Source organism: Physeter macrocephalus, chromosome 11 (genome assembly GCF_002837175.3).
Source record: "Physeter macrocephalus isolate SW-GA chromosome 11, ASM283717v5, whole genome shotgun sequence".
Lineage (NCBI taxonomy): Eukaryota > Metazoa > Chordata > Mammalia > Artiodactyla > Physeteridae > Physeter > Physeter macrocephalus.
Genome location: NC_041224.1, coordinates 141035465 through 141059581, shown reverse-complemented (window position 1 = coordinate 141059581; position 24117 = coordinate 141035465). Strand labels below are relative to the sequence as shown.

Here is a 24117-nt window from a genome sequence, read left to right as displayed (position 1 = left end):
GCCCGTGAGCCATGGCCGCTGAGCCTGCGCGTCCGGAGCCTGTGCTCCGCAATGGGAGAGGCCACAACAGTGAGAGGCCCGCGTGCCGGAAAAAAAAAACAAAAAAAAAAAACCTGAGCAGTTAACTAGCTTGGCTACCTGATTTCCCCTTAGGCCACCCCAGCAGCAGATTAGAAGCACTCTAGATTTTGTGGGAAATGACAGCTGGCACCAGGATCACCAACTACATACATCATAGTTTGGGGTTGGTTAGGGCAGGGGTAGCCAACCCCACAAGCACAGTAGTTCCTGAAAGCATCACTATGTGACCATAATATAATCAGTGGGCATTAATGGTCACTTTGAGCCATTAAGAAAACGAAATCCTTAAATTCTCTACTTTGAAAATTGCATAAAAGGCAGATGGATAGTGTCCAAGATCACGGCTCTGCCCCTCCCCATCTCTGTGACCTTGTGGAAGGGATTCCATGCCTCAATGTCATCTATAAAATGAAGATGACAACAGTCCCTACCTCAGGATTGCTGAGTTCATCTCTACTCCACCCAGCTAAAATGAAGACTCTTTAGTTTTATTCACTGTATTTAAGTGCTAGAACAGTACACAGTCAATGAATATTTGTTGTGTAAATAAATGAAATTCAGAGAAGAATATGCTGATTGGCAAATGTAAATATCTGCCCTCTTAAGAACCCTATTCCAGTTGGAAGTTAAACTTTTGTTTTTAATATTAACATTTATTGTATTCCTAATCTGTGCCCACCATTCCCCACACATTATCACATGGAATTCTCAAAACACTCCCTTTAGGATGGAAACAGCAATTCCATTTTACGCATGAGGACTTCAAAGCCACACTTAGCTTTCCCCATTCTGGCAGTCCCACATTTCCATCTATTTCCTGAGTCTCCTTTCATTAAACCTGCTTTTCAAGTTTCATCAGCATCAAGATGAAGACATTTTTGATTCACTTTTGCTCTTAAGTTCTACAGGTATGTTTTACTCCTTTGATTATAAACTTGCTCTGTTTTGACACATCATGTGTTAAAAGGGTCCTGTGGTTCTACTCTAACTGGTAGCCCCCTGGTATCTTTGTATGACTCACTGTGCAAACTCAGGAATACAAGAACTATTTTATTTTTCACAGCTTAATTTCTGAATTTGAGACCCCTCTCTGCCCTGTTGGTTGACTTAGCCTCATCCTTCCACAGGCTGGCCCCTTTTTTGATATCTGCATGAGAGTCACCTACATTTTCCTTCATAGTTTTCACACATTCATGTCCCAGAATTTCCTCTCTCTCTGCCTCTATGATGTTTTCTAGAAAAGATCTTCAGAATAGTTAACAAAATATGTATGTATGATTTAGGAAAAACATGGCATTCATGTTCTAAAACTTATGCAAACCTCATTAACTTAAAAATAGATGTACTGAGCTAAAGGTCTATTATTAATTACGTGATGCATACTCATTTTGAAAATGGATTTTTGCTCCATTCCTTTTTATGATAGGAAAAAATACCCCCACCCCAACCCCCAGAAATACACATATATTTAAAATGCTGTGAATTTTATTGCTGAAATACTAAAACAAACTTATTTTCAAACATATCCTTTTTAGATCTCCTAGTGGATGTTCCCGGTCATGGAAAGGTGGTGGTGGACATTGCGTATGGTGGCGCGTTTTATGCATTTGTTAGTGCTGAAAAGTTAGGACTTGATGTTTGTTCCACAAAGACAAGGGACCTCGTGGATGCAGCAAGTGCAGTGACAGAAGCAGTGAAAGCTCAGGTCAGTACAGATGCTGCTATCATAGCAGATACCCTCCTCTGTGACATGGAGGGAATATAAATGACATGTCTATACAGAAAATTAAATATCTCTGAGTTCAAATTATCAGTAGTACTAAGAATAGGGTACTGGTTATAATCTTAGACTCTAGAGAAAGACTACCTGGGAGTTGTAGTTTTGCTACTTGTAGCTTTTATAACCTTGAACAAGTTACATAACTTCCATGTGCCTCAGTTTTCCTAGCTGTAAATGGAAATTATGAAATACCTGCTTCATAGGGAGTTGTAAGAATAAGTCAATATGTGTAAAGGACTTAGAATAGTGCCTAGCCATAGTAAATGTTCAATAAATGATAACTATTATTAACTTTAATAATATATAATAATAATATAATTTGTGGTTACTTAAACATAGAAAATGTATTATATAATATTCCACTAATTTGAAATGCTTTGATATATGTGGTCATTCTGCAAAACTTGAAAATAATGAATGTAAAATATAGCTTACAAAATAGATTTCATTAAATCTGGTCAGACTTTCTCTTATTTCACAGAGAACATTAATTCCTAGTTAGTGAATTTTTCCTATATTGCTAAGAAGTTACTTAAATAACCACTCAAATAACTCTAGTTTGGCTTGGGAAAACTATTGTTATAAAATCAGTTTAGATAATAAATAATTCTAGAATATTCTTTCCTTTCTAGCACAAGTGTGCCTTTTTACCTAATTGGGACCTATATATAGAACTCAATTTTACCTAATTGGGATCTATATATAAAACTCATATACATATATAAACGTTTTAGCATATGAGAATTTATCATTCTAAGTAAAAAATAACTTAGGAAAGATAGAATCTAATATACTTCTACTAATTATTTATGGGTCTGTTTAACATATCTGAGGCTTTATTTTAACATAATAACTTAAATAACAAAATGAATATATACCATATCCCTGCTCTAAATTATCATTTTCCTACGACTGTCAATACCAGTAGGTAGAATTATTTTATCATAGTAACTTCTGAAACTCTGAATTTACATCCATTTTCTGTTCTAGTAAGCAGACAGCTAATAGTTTGAGTTAACAATTTGACACAAAATAATTTGACCTTATTTTTAATAAAATCAAGAGAAAAAGGCATTGTTTTCTTAATAAAAGGAGTAATTTTGAAGTTCTCAAAGTTCTCAGAACTTCTCACCAGGGTGGCAAGGGGTGGACTTTGAGGGAGGAAGGATTCTGAAAAAAATATGAGTAGTTCTGTCAGTGATGAAGCAGGCAGTAGGACTACTTTGTGAATTGCTGATTAGTCATACTGCTAATGCAGATTTAGGCAAAGGCCATTTGCCGGGGGGAGGGAGCTAAAGTAAATATAAAATAAATTCACCTTTGTCCTTTTAGCAAACATTTACCAAGGACTTACTGTATGTCGGACACCATGCTAGATGCTGGAGACCCAGAGGAAGAACAAACCCCACGACCTTCAAGGAGCTTAGTCTAGTGGGGGAAGCATCCCTGTGGGCAGTGTGATGTACTGGTGCTATTGTGGAGGTGGGGCATAGGGGCTTTAAGAGGTCAGAGAACAAAAATCCAATATACGGGCCTCTTTAACTGAGTTATAGATGGACTCTTTGGATTTTAAGAATCCAAATCTCTTCAACTGTTTTAAATGACAGGTAAGTGGTAGTGGAATATGCTAACTGTAAGGATACAATGGAAGTAAGGTTATAGTAATCTCAACCAAGCTACCAGGCATTACAGGAATCCAGAAGTTAAACAACCAGACCTCCCAAGTACAGGGAGCATTGCACATTTGGACCTGACCAAGATTTACCACTGACGTGACCTAGCTACCCTGCCAGTGCCTGCTTCTCTCTGTGTGTACCTGCTGCTTTTTATGATACTGACTTCATCCTTTATAAGTCTTTTTTTACCCATCCAATTGTTTCTCTTACCTAATAGCTTCTGCATCCTTATACTTTTTTTTTTTATCCTTATACTTTTTGCTTGCTCATGGCCTCTGACAGTTCTTGTATCTATCAGTGGTATTAATTTCAGCTCTAGATACTCATTGCTTGATTTTTCTACATTATCCCCTTCAAGTTCCTGAGGGTGAGAGTAGGATTGCCTTAGCTCCTCCTGCTTGAGCAGCCATTGCTGGCCTGTGAATTGACCATCCTGGGGACAATGCTGGGGTCAGTGGTTCAAAGAGTATGTGTTTTGGGAGGTATGTGTATAAAATAGGACTGTTCCTTTAGTAGAGGCTATGTGCAGGCCGACTTCCTTAGAAAGGGCTCAAAGTATAAGAATCATAACTTCCAACAAAACTATCTTTATTCATCTAGAGAAAGACATAATTTCTAGTATTTAGTGCTGTGACCCAACAAATATTTTTTAAATGATAAAGATGGAAAAATTATGTCTAAGAGTACCCCATATATGTTATTTAAAAGATAAGTTTGAATGAAAATATTTATTTTATGTGTGGTTGATAATTATTTTATTTACAGTTTAAAATTAATCATCCTGACAGCGAAGACCTTGCCTTTCTATATGGAACTATATTAACGGATGGAAAAGACACTTATAGTGAGGAACCAACCACCAACATCTGTGTGTTTGCAGATGAACAGGTATTAAAACTGGAATTTTTAGGCACACAGCCAGGTAATATGGAACTAGAACACTGTGAACACTCTCATCTTCATTTATTCTGCAACAGGTTGACAGAAGTCCTACTGGCTCAGGAGTGACAGCCCGAATTGCCCTACAGTATCACAAAGGGCTTCTAGAACTGAACCAGACCAGAGCCTTTAAAAGCAGTGCAACCGGCTCAGTATTCACAGGGAAGGCTGTGAGGGTGAGTGGCACCCTTAGCTTCTCATTTGTAAGTATGTTACTTTTGAGACTGTGGAGACCTAAGGTGGGTGTTAGATAAGTTTCTTCACTTAGCTCTTAGAAGAGAATTTTAAGACAGGCCTGAAAAAACTTCCGTTCAGCTAGGATATTGGTTTTCAAAGTGTGGAAAGGACCTTGGGGTCCTATCCATGGGTCCACAAAATCAAAGATATATTCATAATAATACTGAGACGTTGCTTCCTTTTCACTTTCATTCTCTCACAAATGTACAGTGGAGTTCTCCAGGAGCTACTTGATGGGTGATATCCCAACTGATTGAATGCAGAAACAAATACGAGAATCTAGCTGCCTTTTGTTATGCCAGACATTAAAGAGATTTGCAAAAATGTAAAAAATGCCATATTTCTCATTAATTTTTTTTGTTTTGGCATATATAGTTATTTTCACAAAAATTTGTTGTTTATGACAAAATGTAATCGGTTTATTATTTTTAAATGCATTAATGAACAAATATCTTTTTTTTGAATTTTAGAATTTTATTTACTGTTTTTATACAGCAGGTTCTTAACAAATATCTTTAATTCCCAATATAGCAAATATTAATTGATATAATTGAAATAAACAAAAACTCTTTGAGGTGCTAAAATCTTTTTAAATTGAAGTATAGTTGATTTACAATATTGTGTTAGTTTCAGTTATACAACATAGTGATTCAGTATTTTTGCAGATTATATTCCACAGTAGGTTATTATGAGATGTTGGGTATAATTCCCTGTGCTATACAGTATATCGTTGTTGCTTGTCTATTTTTAGTTTGTATCTGTTAATCCCATACCCCTAATTTGTCCCTACCCTCTTTCCCTTCCCCTTTGGTAAGCACAAGTTTGTTTTCTATATCTGTGAGTATGTTTCTGTTTCGCATATACATTTATTTGTATTATTTTTTAGATTCTACAAATAAGTGATATATAGTATTTGTGTTTCTCTGTCTGACTTTCACTAAGCACAATATTCTCTCCATCCACGTTAATAATAATAATGGCATCCATAATAATGGCATTATTTCACTGTTTTTTATGGCTGAGTAATATTCCATTGTGTGTGTGTGTGTGTGTGTGTGTGTGTGTGTGCGTGTGTACCACATCATTTTAATCCAGTCATCTGTTGATGGACACGGGTTGCTTTCCTGTCTTGGCTCTTGTAAATAGTGCTGCCATGAACATTGGAGTGCATGCATGTTTTTGCATTAGTGTTTTCATTTTTTCAGATATATACCCATGAGTAGAATTGCTGGATCATATGGTAGTTCTATTTTTAATTTTTTGAGGAACCTCCATATTGTCTTCCATAGTGGCTGCACCAACTTACATCCCTACCAGCAGTATAGGAGGGTTCCCTTTTCTCCACATCCTCACTAGCATTTGTTATTTGTAGACTTTTTGATGATAGCCATGTTGACTGGTATGAGGTGGTACCTCATTGTCGTTTTGATTTGCATTTCTCTAACAATTTCATGTGCCTGTTAGCCATTTGTATGTCTTCTTTGGAAAAATGTCTATTCAAGTCTTCTGCCCATTTTTTTAAAAAGATTTTTTGATGTGGATCATTTTTTAAGTCTTTGTTGAGTTTGTTACAATATTGCTTCTGTTTTATGTTTTGGTTTGTTGGCCCTGAGGCATGTGGGATCTTAGCTCCCCAACCAGGGATCAAACCCACACCCCCTGCATTGGAAGGCAAAGTCTTAACCACTGGATGACCAGGGAAGTCCCTTCTGCCCATGTTTTGAATGGATTGTTTGGTTTTTTTGATATTGAATTGTATGAGCTATTTGTACATTTTGGAAATTAAGCCCTTGTTGGTCACATCATTTGCAAGTATTTTCTCCCATTCCATAGGTTGTCTATTTGTTTTATTGATGGTTTCCTTTGCTGTGCAAAAGCCTTTAAGTTTAATTAGGCCCCATTTGTTTATTTTTGCTTTTATTTCTTCTGCCTTAGGAGACAGATTCAAGAAAATATTGCTACTACTTATGTCAAAGAGTGCCTATGTTCTCTTCTTCCAGATTTCCCAGCACTACTTATTGAAGAGACTGTCTTTTCTCCATTGTATATTCTTGCCTCCTTTGTCCAGTGTATTGACTATAGGTGCGTGGCTTTGTTTCTGGGCTCTCTATTCTGTTCCATTGATTTATTTGTCTGTTTTTGTGCCAATACCATGCTGTTTTGATTACTATAGCTTTGTAGTATAGTCCAAAGTCTGGGAGGGTTATACCTCCAGCTTCATTCTTTTTTCTCAGGATTGCTTTGGCAATTTGGGGGCTTTTATGGTTTCATATATATTTTAGGATTCTTCTTCTGGTTCTGTGAAAAATGGCCTGGGTATTTTGATAGAGGTTGCATTAAATCTGTAGATTGCTTTGGGTAGTATGGCCATTTTAATAATATTATTTCTTCCAATCCAAGAGCATGGAATATCTTTTCATTTGTTTAAATCATCTTCAGTTTCCTTCATCAGTCTTTCACCTCCTTGGTTAAGTTTATTCCTAGGTATTATTTTTTTGACCTGATTTTAAATGGGATTGTTTTTTACTTTCTGATATTTCATTATTGGTGTATAGAAATGTGACCAATTTTTGTATATTAATCTTGTATCCTGCAACCTTGGTGAATTTATTTATTAGTTCTAATAGTTTTAGAGTGGAGACTTTAGGGTTCTCTATATAGAGTATCATGTCATCTGCAAATAGTGACAGTTTTACCTCTTCCTTTCCAATATGGATAACTTTTATTTCTTTTTCTCGTCTGATTGCTATGGCTAGGATTTCCAATACTAGGTTAAATAGAAGTGGTGAAAGTGGGCATCCTTATCTAGGTCCTGAATTTAGTGGGAAGGCTTTCAGCTTTTCACCATTGAGTATTATACTAGCTGTGGGTTTCTCATAAATGGCCCTTATTATGTTGAGATGTGTTCTCGCTATACCCACTTTGATGAGAGTTTTTAATCGTAAATGGATGTTGAATTTTGTTGAATGCTTTTTCTGCATCTGTTGAGATGATTATGTGGTTTTTGTCTTTCCTTTTGTTAATGTAGTATATCACACTGATGGATTTGTATATGTTGAACCATCCTTGTGACCCTGGTATAAATCCAGCTTGATCATGGTGTATGATCCTTTTTATGTATTCTTGGATTTGGTTTGCTAATATTTTGTTGAGGAGTTTTGCATCTGTATTCATCAGAGATATTGGCCTGCAATTTTCTTTTTTAAGTGTCTTTGTCTGGTTTTGGTATCAGGGTAATGGTGGGTGAGGTCCTCAAATCTTAGGGTATAAAGGGATCCTGAGACCAAAATGTTTGAGAACCATTAAATTAGGGTTTGGATTTTTTTTGTTTTTATTCTATACGAATGTTCCATTTTATATAATAAGATGTGAAAGTCCTAAAAAGTTGTGGAAAGTATTATTTTTGTAATGGAATCAAATTATAAATGAGCTAACAGCTAATTAAAGAATTTACTCATAGTAGTAAGTAAAATCTACTGTAGTATGATTAAATTGCATCTAATAAATGAATCTACTCACAGAGTCCTTTAATATAGCAGATTACTTATCCTAATAAAGACTTTTATATCCTAATGTAGCTGTTTTTAAAGTTTGTTCTTTTCTGAATATGAAATTTGCTTTAAGTTAGGGATTCGTATATAATACGCTGATCTTATGGGATACCAAACCATTTATGTTATATGCAAAAACTTGGAATACGTTATCTTCAAGTCTAAGACTCAAGACAAAATAATAATCGACAACATTTATTGGGTGCTTCACTATGTGTCAATTTCCAAGCTAAGCACTTCACGTATACCGTCTCTTTTAATTCTTCCAAGAATCCTCTGAGGTCAGTAATGTTATCATCCTTTTTCCACAAGTGATAAAATGGAGAATTGGAGTTTAGATAATTTGCCAGAGGTCAAACAGACAGGTAACAGAGCCAGGCTATGCATGTGGGTCCCTGTGAGCAGAGCCTGTACTGTTAACCACCATATTTTCTTGCTCTTAGGCAAACGTTTGATGCAGATGGGCAGTTTCACCCACGTGAGAGTGAACTCAACTCTCAACCACCCACTAATGATGACTCCCAAAGCTTCATCCCTACCATGCTTACCTGTGCCTTTCTCCTGAGTCTGACACTGTCCACTAAACTCATCTCAAGATGATTGTCCCAGAGATATCTCAAACTCAACTTGTTTACAAGTTCTTCCTTCCTAAATGTGTTCTTCCTGTCTCATTCCCCATCTCAGCTAATGGTGGCGCCAGCTTCCCTTCCAAGCTAGAGCTATGGTCATATTTAACTCATCTCTATTCCTCACCTCCTATGTACATCAGTCCCCAGGTCTATCAATTCTGCCTCCAAAGTATCTCTATATTTTGTTCTCCATTCTCTAAAAACTGCCCTCCTGTCTCTAGATTTAATTGATGAATTAAGGTTACCTCTTAACAGATTACTGGGTTTCTAGTCTCTCTCCTCTCCAATTTGTTCCCCACTTTACAGCTAAACTAAATCAAAAACACAAATCCAGTCACTTACCTTAAAAACCTCCCATTTCCTATATGATTAACTCTTGGGTTCTCTTTAAAATGATAAAAATTGAGAATACAACTTTCAGGCTAGCTAAGCTATGAGGGCAGTATCTTGATATTCTCCTTTCACCTTCTTTTTTCAGGAAGTAAAATGTGGTGATTTTAAAGCTGTTATAGTGGAAGTATCTGGACAAGCCCATTACACAGGTACAGCAAGCTTTATAGTAGAAGATGATGACCCACTGAGGGATGGATTTCTTCTCAAATGACTTATATGACTTTTAAGGGCTTTCTTTAAATTGTTATCATAAGTAATTTTTCTCTGAATTATGTGGAAAGCTGTATCCAAATTGTACATGTAAGCCAACTAACATTCTTAAAATAATACACTGTGGTTAAATATAAAGTCATTATTCCTCATATTTATACATGTGTATTGGTATAAATATTGCTTATAGAATACAAAATGCAGAATACTTTTCTAATTATTAACGTATCAGGTAAAATTAAAACCTTAGTTCTTGTTACTTTTAAATATTCCTCTGTGGTAATTACTATAATATTCTGTTTTAAATGCTCTTTGAAGAATAGCTTCAATTGTAGCCCTCACAGCAATGAGTCTTACAAGTTCATTATTTTAGTCTTCCAGTTTTTGAGTAAAATAATGCCCTCTCTCTAAGCAGCATGCAAGGGAGACAGCTTCTTATAAAGTCCTCAACACTTAGCAGTCATAAACTGGGAACGAATGGGGTGGTCAGCTTCTTTGGGTGAGAGTTGTTGTAGCTGCTGCAGGGATGTCCTTTGTGCTGCAGAGCCCAGCTCCTGTACCCGTAAACTCGTGAGAGAAGATCAAGAATCAGGCTATTGATATATCTTTAAGGCCCTTATAAAAGGGGTTGTTTATTGTATTACTGAAGTATAGGTACACAGTAGGAGTCAATCAATAAATCTACAGCGGGGCAAGTCTCATACTCTGCCAACTACATGCCAGGTAATTTAAAACATGAAGGAAATGTTAACTATTGGCATTCTTGCTAGTTAATTGTGAACCTGTTAAAAAAAATAAAATTTGATCATTATCAGTCATTATAAAATGAAGTATTAAAAATTATTCACCATGTGATTTTCTCAATATTCAGTAGACTTTTTTTCTGGTGGGTGAGGGTATTTTCTCAGTTTATTTTAGATTCATTGTTTTGACCTTTATTTGTGCTCTGAACTCTGTCAGCCTTGAATCAGTAGACTCTTTTTTGAGGTAAGTAATAGTATTTCTTTTTTTGAGCATACAGTGAAGTAATTAATTCATTTCAACTGGCTGTATCATCCAGCAAGTCTGTGTAGACCCAGTTATTAGGTCTCTGATTGAATTACCTGACCAAAAGGAACGCTATAAAGTTAATGTTCTTGATTTCTCTATTAAATACACAAAAACTAATGTTTTCCATTCATTATCTCTTAAAATCTGTGGTAAAAAATTCCCTTACCTCCAAAAAATAACACTAAATATGACCAAGAAATTTTCTACAGATCAGGGAGATTTGCTGTACTTTAATAGAAATAGAACCACTATTTGCTCTCTAAATTTCACAAGTCACATTTATTTGAAGAAAAAAAGACACATACATTGTTTAGAAGTTTATAGCATTTTGTAATGTGCACACACATCTCCTCTGATCTAACGAGGTACACTGAAATTTGATTATTATTCTATGGCTACCGAGGGTGGGGAGTATTTTATCACTGACATTCTTTAGAATTGTTAGCACGTGGTGATAACAATAATGCGGACTGGCGTTTAGTCAGTTTTATTATTGTTTCAAAATTCTCTACAGACAGTGCACCCCCTCTGCCCACCCGTGGTATGCCACTGCTTTTGTGTCATCCTTGAATATGAGAGAAATGCAAGCCAGAAGTGTCAACTAACTCCCTCAGGTCGCATTTAAGGCTGTCAGTCTAGGGCTTCTGACCCCAAGTCCAGTATTTTCCTGCTATACTTCCTCTGCCTCTAAGACAGGACAGCCAGAACTTGTTCTATGATAATACTTTAACAAAAATGTTATGTTTCTTGAACATTGAAAAATAGATACTGCCTAAATCTTCCTAAATTATAATCCAAACCAGAGCCAAACCCTTGCAATAATATTCATTCCTTCTGTATTTCACCATGTCTCCCGTGGAGTCAAAACCACTAGGGAAATCAGCTGCTGTTCCTCTCACCTCCAAGTGTCTAATCAGTCACTAAGCCGTGTTGATTCTACCTTCTGAATACTGCTTACATCTATCTCTTCCCATCCTTGCTAAGGGTCTTGTCTCATCACTAACCTCTTTCAAGCAACCTCCTTCCCCTCATTGGTTCCTTCCTCTAAGGTCTTATCAAGTATCATCATAAACAAAATGAAACAAACACCCCTTGTCCACCTTCCCTCTTCAGCCTGCTGTCTGTCACCCCTATTTCCTTCCCTTTGCAGTCAAGCTCCTAGATTCCTTACTCTCTTCTCATTGGGTACATTTTCTCATCTTCCATTTGCTACTCAACTATTGCAATCTGGTTTTGACTTCATTACTCATTGGAAACTATGCTTGATCTAATGGCCAGATTTAATGGTCACCCAAGGGTGTATGCAATCCATGGTGGATGCTGCTTCTTGCTTCTTGCAGGCAGGTGTGGTACATTTTAGAGCACCAGCCTCTACTCCCTTGGTGCAGAGCTCAGACACAGAGCCATCCACTGAGGTTCTCAAGACCATAGGTTAGTACTCAAGCCCCATTAATACCCATCGGGTGCTGCAGTTGTGTGGGCCCAGGTCCATCTCCTCTTCACCATGAACTTGCAAATCCTTTTTGCTCCAGGTCCTCTAGACTCCATAAGAGTTGGGGCACCCTCCTCTTCATCCCTCAAGTTCCACAATTTCCATACCATCCCTCCTTAGGACAATGCCTCTCATACTTCCCTCATTGTCGTTTTGATTTGCATTTCTCTAACAATTTCATGTGCCTGTTAGCCATTTGTATGTCTTCTTTGGAAAAATGTCTATTCAAGTCTTCTGCCCATTTTTTTAAAAAGATTTTTTGATGTGGATCATTTTTTAAGTCTTTGTTGAGTTTGTTACAATATTGCTTCTGTTTTATGTTTTGGTTTGTTGGCCCTGAGGCATGTGGGATCTTAGCTCCCCAACCAGGGATCAAACCCACACCCCCTGCATTGGAAGGCAAAGTCTTAACCACTGGATGACCAGGGAAGTCCCTTCTGCCCATGTTTTGAATGGATTGTTTGGTTTTTTTGATATTGAATTGTATGAGCTATTTGTACATTTTGGAAATTAAGCCCTTGTTGGTCACATCATTTGCAAGTATTTTCTCCCATTCCATAGGTTGTCTATTTGTTTTATTGATGGTTTCCTTTGCTGTGCAAAAGCCTTTAAGTTTAATTAGGCCCCATTTGTTTATTTTTGCTTTTATTTCTTCTGCCTTAGGAGACAGATTCAAGAAAATATTGCTACTACTTATGTCAAAGAGTGCCTATGTTCTCTTCTTCCAGATTTCCCAGCACTACTTATTGAAGAGACTGTCTTTTCTCCATTGTATATTCTTGCCTCCTTTGTCCAGTGTATTGACTATAGGTGCGTGGCTTTGTTTCTGGGCTCTCTATTCTGTTCCATTGATTTATTTGTCTGTTTTTGTGCCAATACCATGCTGTTTTGATTACTATAGCTTTGTAGTATAGTCCAAAGTCTGGGAGGGTTATACCTCCAGCTTCATTCTTTTTTCTCAGGATTGCTTTGGCAATTTGGGGGCTTTTATGGTTCCATATATATTTTAGGATTCTTCTTCTGGTTCTGTGAAAAATGGCCTGGGTATTTTGATAGAGGTTGCATTAAATCTGTAGATTGCTTTGGGTAGTATGGCCATTTTAATAATATTATTTCTTCCAATCCAAGAGCATGGAATATCTTTTCATTTGTTTAAATCATCTTCAGTTTCCTTCATCAGTCTTTCACCTCCTTGGTTAAGTTTATTCCTAGGTATTATTTTTTTGACCTGATTTTAAATGGGATTGTTTTTTACTTTCTGATATTTCATTATTGGTGTATAGAAATGTGACCAATTTTTGTATATTAATCTTGTATCCTGCAACCTTGGTGAATTTATTTATTAGTTCTAATAGTTTTAGAGTGGAGACTTTAGGGTTCTCTATATAGAGTATCATGTCATCTGCAAATAGTGACAGTTTTACCTCTTCCTTTCCAATATGGATAACTTTTATTTCTTTTTCTCGTCTGATTGCTATGGCTAGGATTTCCAATACTAGGTTAAATAGAAGTGGTGAAAGTGGGCATCCTTGTCTAGTTCCTGAATTTAGTGGGAAGGCTTTCAGCTTTTCACCATTGAGTATTATACTAGCTGTGGGTTTCTCATAAATGGCCCTTATTATGTTGAGATGTGTTCTCGCTATACCCACTTTGATGAGAGTTTTTAATCGTAAATGGATGTTGAATTTTGTTGAATGCTTTTTCTGCATCTGTTGAGATGATTATGTGGTTTTTGTCTTTCCTTTTGTTAATGTAGTATATCACACTGATGGATTTGTATATGTTGAACCATCCTTGTGACCCTGGTATAAATCCAGCTTGATCATGGTGTATGATCCTTTTTATGTATTCTTGGATTTGGTTTGCTAATATTTTGTTGAGGAGTTTTGCATCTGTATTCATCAGAGATATTGGCCTGCAATTTTCTTTTTTAAGTGTCTTTGTCTGGTTTTGGTATCAGGGTAATGGTGGGTGAGGTCCTCAAATCTTAGGGTATAAAGGGATCCTGAGACCAAAATGTTTGAGAACCATTAAATTAGGGTTTGGATTTTTTTTGTTTTTATTCTATACGAATGTTCCATTTTATATAATAAGATGTGAAAGTCCTAAAAAGTTGTGGAAAGTATTATTTTTGTAATGGAATCAAATTATAAATGAGCTAACAGCTAATTAAAGAATTTACTCATAGTAGTAAGTAAAATCTACTGTAGTATGATTAAATTGCATCTAATAAATGAATCTACTCACAGAGTCCTTTAATATAGCAGATTACTTATCCTAATAAAGACTTTTATATCCTAATGTAGCTGTTTTTAAAGTTTGTTCTTTTCTGAATATGAAATTTGCTTTAAGTTAGGGATTCGTATATAATACGCTGATCTTATGGGATACCAAACCATTTATGTTATATGCAAAAACTTGGAATACGTTATCTTCAAGTCTAAGACTCAAGACAAAATAATAATCGACAACATTTATTGGGTGCTTCACTATGTGTCAATTTCCAAGCTAAGCACTTCACGTATACCGTCTCTTTTAATTCTTCCAAGAATCCTCTGAGGTCAGTAATGTTATCATCCTTTTTCCACAAGTGATAAAATGGAGAATTGGAGTTTAGATAATTTGCCAGAGGTCAAACAGACAGGTAACAGAGCCAGGCTATGCATGTGGGTCCCTGTGAGCAGAGCCTGTACTGTTAACCACCATATTTTCTTGCTCTTAGGCAAACGTTTGATGCAGATGGGCAGTTTCACCCACGTGAGAGTGAACTCAACTCTCAACCACCCACTAATGATGACTCCCAAAGCTTCATCCCTACCATGCTTACCTGTGCCTTTCTCCTGAGTCTGACACTGTCCACTAAACTCATCTCAAGATGATTGTCCCAGAGATATCTCAAACTCAACTTGTTTACAAGTTCTTCCTTCCTAAATGTGTTCTTCCTGTCTCATTCCCCATCTCAGCTAATGGTGGCGCCAGCTTCCCTTCCAAGCTAGAGCTATGGTCATATTTAACTCATCTCTATTCCTCACCTCCTATGTACATCAGTCCCCAGGTCTATCAATTCTGCCTCCAAAGTATCTCTATATTTTGTTCTCCATTCTCTAAAAACTGCCCTCCTGTCTCTAGATTTAATTGATGAATTAAGGTTACCTCTTAACAGATTACTGGGTTTCTAGTCTCTCTCCTCTCCAATTTGTTCCCCACTTTACAGCTAAACTAAATCAAAAACACAAATCCAGTCACTTACCTTAAAAACCTCCCATTTCCTATATGATTAACTCTTGGGTTCTCTTTAAAATGATAAAAATTGAGAATACAACTTTCAGGCTAGCTAAGCTATGAGGGCAGTATCTTGATATTCTCCTTTCACCTTCTTTTTTCAGGAAGTAAAATGTGGTGATTTTAAAGCTGTTATAGTGGAAGTATCTGGACAAGCCCATTACACAGGTACAGCAAGCTTTATAGTAGAAGATGATGACCCACTGAGGGATGGATTTCTTCTCAAATGACTTATATGACTTTTAAGGGCTTTCTTTAAATTGTTATCATAAGTAATTTTTCTCTGAATTATGTGGAAAGCTGTATCCAAATTGTACATGTAAGCCAACTAACATTCTTAAAATAATACACTGTGGTTAAATATAAAGTCATTATTCCTCATATTTATACATGTGTATTGGTATAAATATTGCTTATAGAATACAAAATGCAGAATACTTTTCTAATTATTAACGTATCAGGTAAAATTAAAACCTTAGTTCTTGTTACTTTTAAATATTCCTCTGTGGTAATTACTATAATATTCTGTTTTAAATGCTCTTTGAAGAATAGCTTCAATTGTAGCCCTCACAGCAATGAGTCTTACAAGTTCATTATTTTAGTCTTCCAGTTTTTGAGTAAAATAATGCCCTCTCTCTAAGCAGCATGCAAGGGAGACAGCTTCTTATAAAGTCCTCAACACTTAGCAGTCATAAACTGGGAACGAATGGGGTGGTCAGCTTCTTTGGGTGAGAGTTGTTGTAGCTGCTGCAGGGATGTCCTTTGTGCTGCAGAGCCCAGCTCCTGTACCCGTAAACTCGTGAGAGAAGATCAAGAATCAGGCTATTGATATATCTTTAAGGCCCTTATAAAAGGGGTTGTTTATTGTATTACTGAAGTATAGGTACACAGTAGGAGTCAATCAATAAATCTACAGCGGGGCAAGTCTCATACTCTGCCAACTACATGCCAGGTAATTTAAAACATGAAGGAAATGTTAACTATTGGCATTCTTGCTAGTTAATTGTGAACCTGTTAAAAAAAATAAAATTTGATCATTATCAGTCATTATAAAATGAAGTATTAAAAATTATTCACCATGTGATTTTCTCAATATTCAGTAGACTTTTTTTCTGGTGGGTGAGGGTATTTTCTCAGTTTATTTTAGATTCATTGTTTTGACCTTTATTTGTGCTCTGAACTCTGTCAGCCTTGAATCAGTAGACTCTTTTTTGAGGTAAGTAATAGTATTTCTTTTTTTGAGCATACAGTGAAGTAATTAATTCATTTCAACTGGCTGTATCATCCAGCAAGTCTGTGTAGACCCAGTTATTAGGTCTCTGATTGAATTACCTGACCAAAAGGAACGCTATAAAGTTAATGTTCTTGATTTCTCTATTAAATACACAAAAACTAATGTTTTCCATTCATTATCTCTTAAAATCTGTGGTAAAAAATTCCCTTACCTCCAAAAAATAACACTAAATATGACCAAGAAATTTTCTACAGATCAGGGAGATTTGCTGTACTTTAATAGAAATAGAACCACTATTTGCTCTCTAAATTTCACAAGTCACATTTATTTGAAGAAAAAAAGACACATACATTGTTTAGAAGTTTATAGCATTTTGTAATGTGCACACACATCTCCTCTGATCTAACGAGGTACACTGAAATTTGATTATTATTCTATGGCTACCGAGGGTGGGGAGTATTTTATCACTGACATTCTTTAGAATTGTTAGCACGTGGTGATAACAATAATGCGGACTGGCGTTTAGTCAGTTTTATTATTGTTTCAAAATTCTCTACAGACAGTGCACCCCCTCTGCCCACCCGTGGTATGCCACTGCTTTTGTGTCATCCTTGAATATGAGAGAAATGCAAGCCAGAAGTGTCAACTAACTCCCTCAGGTCGCATTTAAGGCTGTCAGTCTAGGGCTTCTGACCCCAAGTCCAGTATTTTCCTGCTATACTTCCTCTGCCTCTAAGACAGGACAGCCAGAACTTGTTCTATGATAATATTTTAACAAAAATGTTATGTTTCTTGAACATTGAAAAATAGATACTGCCTAAATCTTTCTAAATTATAATCCAAACCAGAGCCAAACCCTTGCAATAATATTCATTCCTTCTGTATTTCACCATGTCTCCCGTGGAGTCAAAACCACTAGGGAAATCAACTGCTGTTCCTCTCACCTCCAAGTGTCTAATCAGTCACTAAGCCGTGTTGATTCTACCTTCTGAGTACTGCTTACATCTATCTCTTCCCATCCTTGCTAAGGGTCTTGTCTCATCACTAACCTCTTTCAAGCAACCTCCTTCCCCTCATTGGTTCCTTCCTCTAAGGTCTTATCAAGTATCATCATAAACAAAATGAAACAAACACCCCTTGTCCACCTTCCCTCTTCAGCCTGCTGTCTGTCACCCCTATTTCCTTCCCTTTGCAGTCAAGCTCCTAGATTCCTTACTCTCTTCTCATTGGGTACATTTTCTCATCTTCCATTTGCTACTCAACTATTGCAATCTGGTTTTGACTTCATTACTCATTGGAAACTATGCTTGATCTAATGGCCAGATTTAATGGTCACCCAAGGGTGTATGCAATCCATGGTGGATGCTGCTTCTTGCTTCTTGCAGGCAGGTGTGGTACATTTTAGAGCACCAGCCTCTACTCCCTTGGTGCAGAGCTCAGACACAGAGCCATCCACTGAGGTTCTCAAGACCATAGGTTAGTACTCAAGCCCCATTAATACCCATCGGGTGCTGCAGTTGTGTGGGCCCAGGTCCATCTCCTCTTCACCATGAACTTGCAAATCCTTTTTGCTCCAGGTCCTCTAGACTCCATAAGAGTTGGGGCACCCTCCTCTTCGTCCCTCAAGTTCCACAATTTCCATACCATCCCTCCTTAGGACAATGCCTCTCATACTTCAATGTAGGTGTGAATTACCCAGGGATCTTAGAATGCAGATTCTCATTTCCTAGGCATGGAGTGGGGCATTTCTCACAAGCTCCCAGATGATGCTGGTACTGCTGGTAGGAGGACTGCAGTTTTAACCAATCGATTTTAATTCCCTATTTGGGCCCAGGCTTTACAGGTGAGTCTCCCCTACCTGGAAACTTCTCCTCTTAGCTCTGAAATACATAAGAAGCCTGCTACCTCCCTACCTGGAGGTAAAGAATAGAGCTGACTTCATCATCATAGCAACTTTTCTGAGAAGAGGCTGAGAAACTTACATTCTCCTCTTTTCTGAAAAGTAAAAGTAAAACAAAGCACCCTGGAACACAGGACAGCTGATTTCTCAGTTGGCCAAATATGCCTCATTAAATACATCACTCACCTGCTTAGCTTTTCTCCCTTTACCTGCTTCTTAATTTTTGCTACTCCCTAGCATTCCACCCATGGTTCCTTTCTCTCTTCACTCAGTACTCTGTTCCTAAGTCATCATATTCATGCCTGCGTTCTTCTCTCTTGTAGAGAGGCTGACATCTCCCAAGTCTCTAAATCCTAAGCTCCAGAGCCATACTGCAGATTCACTACTTGGTGGACATAGCAGACTCATCTGCCCCTAGAATGTGCCCCTCCTCCCGTATTCCCTAATTTGATCAATGGTACCACCAACCATCGAGCCAGGAACTTGGGATCTATCCTTGGCTCCTTTTTCATGCCGTTTTGTCCTGTCGATGCTCTGAGGTGGATGTCTGTGGATTTGGCCGGCATCATTCCTTTCCCCTTCTTTTATCAACAACACTCTCCTTTTCCTTTGGGAAACCATCCATCCCCTGCACATAGCCTTGATGGGGCTGCCAGACAAGGGGTACTCCAATCAGACTCTCTCCTCTAAGACCTGGGATCTTGAGAGAAATGACATAAGGTCTGAAAAATGGTTGAAGCAGACTTATTCCTATAGAGCCCTAAAAAGATCACCCTCAGTTCCTTTCTGCTATCTCTACCTGTAGAGCTGCCCTGACTTCTCTTGTTCTTGGGGTTGGCTGTTAGACTATCCTTTTGAACTCCCCCTATCCTTCCAGTTAATTCTGCTTTTGCTTAAATGAGACAGTGCCCTCAATGTATTGTTTATATCCAAAGACTCTAATCCATATACTGCCTCCTTCTTCACTGTAAATGCCTTAGTTCAGACTCTTTCATTTCTCCCCTGGGCTATTACAGTGCCTTTTCTTTCTTTTTTTTTTTTCCAAATCTATTATTCATTTATTTTTATTCATCTATTTTTGGCTGCGTTGGGTCTTCACTGCTGCATGTGGGCTTTCTCTAGCTGCGAGAAGTGGGGGCCACTCTTTGTTGTGGTGCGCAGGCTTCTCATTGCGGTGGCTTCTCGTTGCAGAGCACAGGCTCTAGGCACGCGGGCCTCAGCAGTTGTGGCACGCGGGCTCAGCAGCTGTGGCTCGCGGGCTCCAGAGCACAGGCTCAGTAGTTGTGGTGCACGGGCTTAGTTGCTCCACAACGTGTGGGATCCTCCCCCAGACCAGGGCTCGAACCCGTGTCCCCTGCATTGGCAGGTGGACTCCCAACCACTGCGCCACCAGGGAAGTCCCACAATGCCTTTTCTTAACTGGTCTCCCAGTTGCCAGATTCTCTTCCTACAGTCCTTATACTTTTAAACAACATTTATGACATTGTAATATATTTGTGTTTGCCTAAAACTGTAAGGTCTTTGGGCTAGGATCCTTATTTGTTGTTTCTGAAAACCTAAATAAACTGTTATATATTTTTGGCTTAGTTCAGTGGTTTTCAGCTGAGGTTGGCCCCCCTCTCCCCCTGAACATTTGGCATTGTCTGAAGACATTTTTAGTTGTCACTACTGCCATCTCATGGGTAGAGGCTAGGTTTACTGTTAAACATCCTACAGTGCCTAGGATAGCCTCCACAAGAGAGAATTACGTGGCTCAAAATGTCAATAATGCTGAGACCGAGGAACCCAATCTTATTTTACCACCTTAAATGAACTTTACTTATACTGTAAGTTTCCAGTAGTATATTTTTCCTCACTAAAATAAGTGCCCCAAGCACTAATATTGTTGATTCCAAGACCTGAAAGTATACTAGTCATTCTTGAGATCAGTGTTTCTCAAACGAGCATCAGAATCACTTGCAGGGCTCGTGGCTGGGCTCCATCCCCCGAGTTTCAGATTCAGTAGATTTGGGGTGTGGCCTGAGAATCTGCATTTCTAACAAGTTCCGAGGTCATGCTGATGCTGCTGGTCCAGGGTCCACACTTTGCAGACCACTGCTTTAGAGAACCTAAGGGTTTATCACACTTTCCCTCATTAGAGGCCATGCCCAGAAACTTGAGATGCAGCTTCCCTGGGCAGGCAGGCCCTTCCTGTTCCTGTGTCTTCCCGCCAGATACCTGGAGCTGCATCTGTGGCGACTGCTTGGCTGGCAGCACCTTAAACTCAAATCATACCACATTCCAGAGAACTGATGAAGGCTGCCAGCAGGGCAAGGAACCAGTGACTCTCCCCTCTTCCCTGACACGTGTGAGAGAGTAATGGTCCTGGGGACCAGGTCCTTGAAAACAGGGTGACATCCTGCCTCCAGGACCCATATCCTAGCTCCTCAAAGCACCTGTATCAGAATCACCTTTGGGGTTTAGATTCATGGGCCCATACTCAGTACTCCGGGGAGTCAGCCAGCCAATGTGCATTTTAATAAGCTTACTACATCAGTGGTTCTCAAAGTGTGGTCCTTGGACCAGCAACATCATCACCACCCAGCAACTTGTTAGCAATGCAAATTCTCGGACAAGACCCCAGATCTACTGAATCTGAACATCTGGGGTTGGGCCCAGTCAACTGTGTTTTAATAAGCCCTAGGTGATTCTGTTGCATGCTCAAGTTTGAGAACACCTGGTTTAAGTTTTTATGCTCCCTCAGTTTTAAGATCTCCGAATTTAGATTGTTTTCCACTTCAGGTTCTAGATTCCTTTCCTACCTGTAGATGCCAGAAACACCCACAGGAAGCAAAGCAACCTCCTCTCGCCCCCCGCCTCTCTGTAGGACATGTGTATCCAACAAGAGAGCTTGAGAGTGAACCATTGTTGAATTTGGCCATCTGTGTGAGGACCAGTCCCGCTTTATCTGATCTGGCTGGGCAGTGGTCCCTGAGGAGGTCGACCTGGCACTCTCTGAAGCCCACCTCCCTGGCCGCATAACCTCGGGGAGAGGTGACGTCCTGGAACGGCTTTTCTGAGGCTAATCGGCCGGCGTCCCGCCCCGCGCTCCCGCGTAAACACGCGGTTCCCTTGGCAACGCCTGGAACTCACGTCAAAAGCTCCGCGGGTCGTGGGCGACGGTCAACCCTCCGGCCGAGCGCAACTCCCGCAGAGGGCCCTGACCCCGGCCCCGAGCCACCTCGGGCTTGCGGCCGCCTCCCCCGGTGCAGGATGAGCAGACCCGCGGCCGCCGCGGGGCCCCATGGAGAAGTAGCCGCCGCCGCTGGTGCGCCCAACAGTGAGCACAGCCTTGTCGGGCAGCCCACACCCCGGCGCCCCCTCCGCGGCCGGCACGCCTGGCCGGACTTCCTCTGCGGCGAGGGCGGCGGCCGTGCCCTCCTTCAGCACCGCGTCGGCCGCGGCGCTGGGGAACAAGAGCGGCGGGAGCGGGGGCGACAACACTGGCGCCTCGGCTGGCGGCGGCCTCGGCGGGCACGGCGCGGCGGGGAGGCCACCGCTCGGCCCCGCGGCGGCGCCGCTGCTATCTCAGGGGGCGACGGGGGCGGCCCAGGCGCTCGTCCTCCTGCTCATCTTCCTGCTGTCTAGCCTGGGCAACTGGTCGGTGATACGGGTGATCGTGAAGCACCGGCAGCTCCGCACCCTCACCAACGCGTTCATCCTGTCCCTGTCTCTGTCGGATCTTCTCACGGCGCTGCTCTGCCTGCCAGCCTCCTTCCTGGACTTCTTCACGCCACCCGAGGGCCCGGCGCTGCTTTTGCGCCGCCAGCCATTTCTTCAGCTCGTGCTTCGGCATCGTGTCCACGCTCAGCGTAGCCCTCATCTCGCTGGACCGCTACTGCGCCATCGTGCGGCCGCCGCGGGAGAAGATCGGGCGCCGCCGCGCCGCTGAAGCTGCTGGCCGGCTCCTGGCTGGCGGCGCTGGGCTTCTCCTTGCCCTGGGAGCTGCTCCGTGCTATCTGGGAGTCCCCGGCGGCGAAGAGCTTCCACGGCTGCCTGTACCGGACGTCCCCGGACCCCGCGCAACTGGGCGCGGCTACAGTGTGGGGTTGGTGGTGGCCTGCTACCTGCTGCCCTTCCTGCTCATGTGCTTCTACCACTACCACGTCTGCAGTACCGTGCGCCAGTCGGACTTGCGCGTGCGGCCCCTGACCACTTAGGCGCGCGTGCTGCGCTTCTTCAGCGACGTGCGCACGGCCACCACGGTGCTCATCATGATTGTCTTCGTCATCTGCTGCTGGGGGCCCTACTGCTTCCTGGTGCTGCTGACCGCGACCCGGCAGGCCCAAGCCACGCAGGCTCCCTCGCTCCTCAACGTGGTGGTCGTCTGGCTGACCTGGGGCCAATGGGGCCATCAACCCTGTCATCTATGCCATTCGCAACCCAAACATTTCGATGCTCCTAGGGCGCAACCGGGAAGAAGGCTACCGGACTAGGAACATGGACGTTTTCCTGCCCAACCAGGGCCCGGCTCTGCCGGCTAGAAGACGCAATCCCCTTCGAAACCGCTATAGCAACCGCCTGGGGGCCTGCAGCAGGATGTCCTCTTCCAACCCGACCAGAGTGGTGGGACGGGACGTGGCCATGTGGGCTCGCAAAAATCCAGTTGTGCTTTTCTGCCCGGAGGGGCCACCAGATCCTGCGACAGCAGCAGCTAAACAGCCTAAATCCGAAGCCGGGGATACCAGCCTCCAAGAAGGATTGGGATGCACAGCTTGTGAAGGCAAATTTTCAGCCGCTTCGATGAACAATACAGGATTCCGGGGAGAATCGTGTGTTTCATAAAGCCAAACATTTACAAAAGAGACAGAGGGGGAGGCTTACCACTTCCCCCAAACAACATACAAGACAGTGTCCTTTCCTTCAGAAGTGCTGAAAGGAATGTAAAGTGCAAAAATTAAAACGATGTTTAACCACACAACCAAGCATTGTGAACTGTAAGTGCCAAAAGTGACAAAAATAAAATTCACAATTACTGAAAAGCTCATATTACAGGAATCACACTGTGAAACAAAGAAAAAATTTCATTGAATGCAACTGGTTCATATAGACTGAAACATAGACATTCAAGAAAGAATGAAGACCTTAAGAATTGTTCGAAGGCCCCTCTAAATCACCAGTATTCAGCAGAACTTCAGATTTCTAGAACTTGCACCTCTGACACATGCCTTGGGTGCTTAGGTTAGGAGTCGAAAATTTTTATCCTTACACACTTTGGTGCATTTCCTCCCCACCCCCACCCCATAATCTATGAGAAATTTTAAATTCATATCCCATTTAAAAACATTTTAGGATTTTGAAAAAATGGTTTATTACTAAAAGTGGTTTATTACTATAAAATCCAACCATTTGGGGGGCAAAGAGAAGTATGAACATAAAGAAATGTGGCTATTTTTTAAAGTATTTCAAGATTATACTTAGAAATTAATGTCCCCCATCTAACCCCCAAAATTGTCTGCCTTGGAAGCTTTGAGACTTAAACCTTACTCTAACCTGCTACTTTTGTTTCTAATGATTTAGGGGTGCCGCTCTCAGAAAGCTTTCACATTCTTAAAAAATAATTTTCATAGTAGAAAATCTTTGCATTTGAGGTAAATTTGATTTCTGGATGCAGCCAAAAATGT

General features: G+C 40.3%; 2 protein-coding genes across 4 annotated transcripts in view; both read left to right on the top strand.

Annotated features, from left to right (window-relative positions):
- Positions 1 to 9835, top strand: part of L3HYPDH (trans-L-3-hydroxyproline dehydratase) — an 11958-nt gene extending 2123 nt beyond the window's left edge. Inside the window, exons 2-6 of one of the 3 annotated variants that reach the window (XR_008618678.1) lie at positions 1617 to 1786; positions 4303 to 4425; positions 4515 to 4679; positions 6649 to 6795; positions 9372 to 9428. Coding sequence is in view for 2 of the 3 variants with exons in the window: in XM_007115832.4 (XP_007115894.1) it covers positions 1617 to 1786; positions 4303 to 4425; positions 4515 to 4679; positions 9372 to 9497 (584 nt within the window). In the remaining variant the exon portion in view is untranslated. Of the gene's footprint in view, positions 1 to 1616; positions 1787 to 4302; positions 4426 to 4514; positions 4680 to 6648; positions 6796 to 9371 lie in introns of all 3 variants that reach the window. The other 2 variants (XM_007115833.4, XM_007115832.4) reach the window with 2 other exon arrangements.
- Positions 9836 to 21737: 11902 nt separating this feature from the next.
- Positions 21738 to 23859, top strand: GPR135 (G protein-coupled receptor 135). The gene is given in 5 exon segments (XM_024118284.3): positions 21738 to 22240; positions 22242 to 22380; positions 22382 to 22529; positions 22532 to 22833; positions 22835 to 23859. Coding segments are annotated over 5 exon segments (1536 nt in total). The 3' UTR covers positions 23279 to 23859.
- Positions 23860 to 24117: the final 258 nt, after the last annotated feature.